Source organism: Triticum dicoccoides, chromosome 4A (assembly GCF_002162155.2).
Source record: "Triticum dicoccoides isolate Atlit2015 ecotype Zavitan chromosome 4A, WEW_v2.0, whole genome shotgun sequence".
Lineage (NCBI taxonomy): Eukaryota > Viridiplantae > Streptophyta > Magnoliopsida > Poales > Poaceae > Triticum > Triticum dicoccoides.
The window spans coordinates 588,785,065-588,789,879 of record NC_041386.1 but is presented as its reverse complement, the minus strand read 5'-3'; the positions used below and the strand labels follow the sequence as shown (position 1 = coordinate 588,789,879).

The 4,815-nt window shown below is 54.5% G+C and overlaps 1 protein-coding gene across 1 annotated transcript in view; it reads left to right on the top strand.

Moving 5' to 3' along the window:
• Window positions 1-4,416: 4,416 nt before the first annotated feature.
• Window positions 4,417-4,815, top strand: part of LOC119287041 (protein FLOURY ENDOSPERM 6, chloroplastic-like) — a 7,632-nt gene continuing 7,233 nt past the window's right edge. Inside the window, exon 1 of the mRNA XM_037566532.1 lies at window positions 4,417-4,805. Coding sequence (XP_037422429.1) covers window positions 4,699-4,805 — 107 coding nt within the window. The 5' untranslated portion in view covers window positions 4,417-4,698. The remainder of the gene's footprint in view (window positions 4,806-4,815) is intronic.

The following is a 4,815-nucleotide window of genomic DNA, read 5'->3' as shown; positions in this document are numbered from 1 at the left end:
TGTCTACCATGCCACTACATGCTTTCGAGAGAGATGCCACTAGTGAATCTATGGTCCTGGGTCTACTTTCCATTAATACAAAAAATCCTACCATTGCTCTTTTACTTTCTGTCGCTTTTCCCTATCAATAGTTGCCTTTAATCTTGTAGCTAGCAGAGTTTGCTGGAAAACGTCTCTCGCCGTCGTCAGACAGGTAAGGGCATCTCCAAGGCAGACTCTTAAACCTCCCCCAAGCATCTGGACCATGTTGTCCGAGCGCAGTTTGCCATCCAATACGGTCCTATATCGATCCGCCGAGCGGTCTATGCCATGTTTTTTGGCAAACTGGGATTAAACATGAGGGAGGGAGGGTTGCGGGAGTCCGGACATCCATCTGGCCAATCAAAAGGCACCACGTACCGTGTCTACTCTGCGTCCGCTCAGAATGGCTAGCATTTGGCGGAAGACTCTGTGCTAATTGCATTACATTTGGCGGAAGACTTTATGCTAATTGCATTACATTTGGCGGAAGGTAGTGTGGAAGATGTTTGTGCATTTGGCGAAAGGTGTTAATTATGCTTGATTAGATGGTCATTGCTAGATTAGGCGGGGCTTAGAGCATCTCCAGCCGTTGGCCCCCCAGGAGGCATAAAAATCGCCCCCTGGGGGCGAGCCGGTGATAGAATCGGCGCTGGGGGCGATTGGGCGTCCAGTCGTTGCCCCCAGGCGCCGAGATTGGCCCAGTTTTCGGCCCACTGTTGGCGAATAAAAGGCCCCATATGGGCGACAATCGGCCCATATTCGGCGTGGTTCGCCGTGGCTTGGCGTTCAATTATGAACATAAATATATTTTTTATTACATAGTTCATCACAGAAAATCAAATAGTTCAACAAAATAGTGCAACGACAAATAGTTCAATACAAATTATATTATTCAACAAATAAAAACTCATATTTCATCACACGTTGAGCCCGTCGTCGTCCTTGAGCCTCAAAAGGTGCTCCACCAGATCCTGCTGTAGTTGATGATGCACCTGTGGGTCTCGGATCTCCTGACGCATACTGAGGTAGGCAGCCCAGGTTGCCGGTAGCTGGTGATCAACTTTGGCTAGAGGACCCTGCCTGTAGTATGGTTCAATGTCAAACATTGGCTCTTCCTGCTCGCTCTCGATGATCATGTTGTGCAAGATGACACAGCAAGTCATGATCTCCCACATTTGATCTTTCGACCAGGTCTGAGCAGGATAGCGGACAACAGCAAATCGAGATTGGAGCACACCAAAAGCCCGCTCGACATCCTTCCTGCAAGCCTCCTGCACCTTGGCAAAGTGGGACTTCTTGCCTTCTGGCACAGTGTTTGAGATAGTCTTCACAAATGTAGACCATCACGGAAGATGCCATCAGCTAGGTAGTACCCCTTGTTATAGTGCCGCCCATTGACCTCAAAGTTCACCGGAGGAGAATGACCTTCAACAAGCTTGGCAAAGACAGGGGAGCACTGCAGCACGTTGATGTCATTGTGAGTTCCTGGCATACCAAAGAAGGAGTGCCAAATCTAGAGGTCCTGTGTGGCCACCGCCTCAATTACCACACTACAACCGCCTTTGGCGCCTTTGTACATCCCCTTCCAAGCAAATGGGTAATTCTTCCATTTCCAATGCATGCGGTCGATGCTTACAAGCATCCCAAGAAATCCTCTTGCTACATTCTGTGCTAGGATCCGAGCAGTGTCTTCCGCATTGGGGGTTCGCAAGTATTGCGGTCCAAACACTGTCACCACTACCCGACAGAACTGGTAGAAACACTCAATGCTGGTGGACTCGACCATGCGCCCATAGTCATCGAGTGAATCACCGGGAGCTTCGTATGCAAGCATCCTCATCGCTGTCGTGCACTTTTGGATCGAGGTGAATCCAAGTTTGTCGGTGCAATCTTTCTTGCACTTGAAGTAGCTGTCGAACTCCCGGATGGAATTCACAATCCCGAGGAAAAGCTTTCGACTCATCCGATAATGACACCGAAATGTTTTGTCGCCGTGCAGTGGAGCGTCGGCGAAGTAGTCGGAGTAGAGCATGCAGTAGCCTTCGAGACGATGCCGGTTCTTTGCTTTCACCCGCCCCGGCACCGAGCCACCTCGCCGCGGCTTTTCATTGCTCGCCAGCAGCTGGGCGAGGGCGGCGAGCACCATGAGATGCTCTTCCTCCTGGACGTCGGCCTCGGCTTCCTCCTCCAGCAGTACGGCGAGCACTTCCTCGTCATCCGAGTCCACACTACTAGGGAAAAGCTTATAGGCAAACGCTTACTAGTAGCGAGGGTTTATAACCCTAGCTACTGCTACTTACTAGTGGCGCAGATTTTTACCCCTCGCTACTACTAAGTTGATACTAGTAGCGCGGGGTTTTAACCCTCGCTACTACTAAGCGGTCTCTACCGTGCCTTCCCGGGACATTCCATAGTAGTAGCGAGGGGTACAAACCTGCTATACTACTAAGTTGATAGTAGTAGCGCGGTTTTATACCCCTCGCTACTACTAAGTACGAGGTAGGTGAAATCCACGTATCCTCAGCCGAATCCCTCCTCTCTCCCTCACTTTCCCCCTCTCTCACTTTCCTCGTCTCTCCCTCATACTCCAGCGGTGGCCGCCGCTGGTACACTCTGCTTTCTTCCCCCCTCCTCTCTGAGATCCCTCCGGTGGGCGGTCGCCGGAGCTCCTCGCTGCCGCCAAGATGCGGAAGCGCGACCTCGGCATCCTCCTCCTCATCGCCTTCACCGTCTTCTTCTTGCTCCAGGTCAGCCCTCCTCCTCCCCCCTCTTCGATTCGATCCAAAACGCTAGCTGACCCATCCCCCTCCTCCTCCGGCAGCATGAGGGCGACTTCTCATTCCAGGAGGCGTGGTACCAGCTGTCGGACGACGGGTTCCCGATCAAGCATGACGTGGACCGCCTCCCGCCGCCGCTCGTCGCCGACCTCAACGGCGACGACCACCGTGAGGTGCTGCTCCCCACGCACGATGGCAAGATGCAGGTCCTCTAGCTCCCAGCGCTAGTTACCAGCGCTACTAACACACGTACTAGTAGCGCGGGATGCACCGCGCTACTACTACTAGTTAGCTGTAGCGCCGTAGTAGTAGCGCAGGCACCCGCGCTACTACTAGCTTTTAACCCGCGCTACTACTAGGCTTTTTCCTAGTAGTGCCATCTCGCCGAGGGAGGCAAATCGCCGAACACCTTGCGCGCCGGTGGGCGTGTACCCGCCGCTAAACTGCCCCTCAGCGGCCGGAAACGCCCAGCTGCTGGTGGAGGGGCTGCCTCGGCGAACTCTGCTATTTTTCCGGCGGGGATTGGCTATCTAGCAGTGAAGGGCAGCGATCGGCACCGGGATACAGCTAGTGGCGGCCGAGGGCGCGGGGTGTGAGAGGCGAGACGGGGAAAAAACTTGACTTTTCACCTGACGGGGTGGGCCAGCCGCGCTTTTCCCTTGCGCCGGAGCCCCCGATCACCCCCCAGTGTGCCGAGTTCGGCCTGCGAGCGCCAGGCCCAAAAACAGGCCGAACCGGCGCTTTTCGACGTCCTAGGGGGCACGACTAGGGCTTTTTTTTACGTCGACGCCCAAAAAATGACCTGGGGGCCTGTTGGGGACGCGGCTGGAAATGCTCTTAGTAACTTCATTTGGCGAAAGCTAGCTTTCCGCCAAATGCTTATGAGTAGCATTGACGGAAATTAGTAGCTTATAGCTCTTAGACAAATTACAAATCACGGCCGCTACTTTTTTAAGGCCAACATTTTCGGACAAATACCGTGTCCTGTCGCGGGTCGGCGTTGGACACGCCCTAATGGCCCTGTTTGGTTCGGCTGTGGATTTCTAAAAGCAGCTGTGAAAAATCTGTTGTAGAAAAACAGCTGTAGAAAATCTGATGTGAAAAAGATGTAGGTCATTTGTCAAACCAGCTGATACAGTCTTTTCAGATTTTGGCCCGCAGCGGAATCAGATTTTGGAAAGCACGTCCTGGGCTGCTTCCGCTTTTGGTTCAAATTTTGATGGCGGATTTCTGAAATCGGATTCTGCTAGGTTCGCCCTTTGATTTAGATTCTGCTGCGCGGCAGCGTAATCCGTCGATAAAAGCTGAACCAAACAGGGCCATATGTCCCTTCTTTTAACTTTGCGTCCAGCGAATTGACAAAAAGTCACACACATCAACGTGTCCAAGAGGGGAGTTCAGAAAAGAAAGAGAAGAAAACTTATCCAAGAGGGGGATGCACCACGAGTAGAGCCGTCGGCCAGAAAAGCGCAGAACGCACGCACCAGGGTTCTCACACGACACGCCTCGACGTTTCCATCGTTCGTCACGCCGTGCCTCCATCGACCGACCGATCAATCAAAAAGCAAAGCGTATTAAAGTCCGCCCTTCCGTGGCCCGGACGTCGATGATCTGTGGCCAGCGGAGCGCGGCGACGGCGACCGGTGGCGACGGCGGCGCAGGGTAGCGTAGCAGTCGACCAGGCCGACATACCACACGCACGCACACCCGAGGCCAGACTCAGGCACGGCAACGGGTCACGGAGAGCTCGCCGCGGCAGGGACGTGACGTGTGTGGTGGTGGACGGCGCTCGCGTGGCTCAGTTTTTTTTCCCCGTTTCCCCCCCTCCCTCCTCCGCTCTCCAGTCCAGGGAAAGCTCCCGCCCTCGCCGCTCGGGGAGCGGCAGAGAAATGCGACGGCGATGCCCCCCTTCCTCCCCTCGCTGCCCCTCCCAGCCCTAACCCTATCCCTACCCCTGCCCCCCGCCCCCGCCCCTCGCCGCCACCGCGTCTTCGCCGCCGCCGCCGCCTACGGGCCG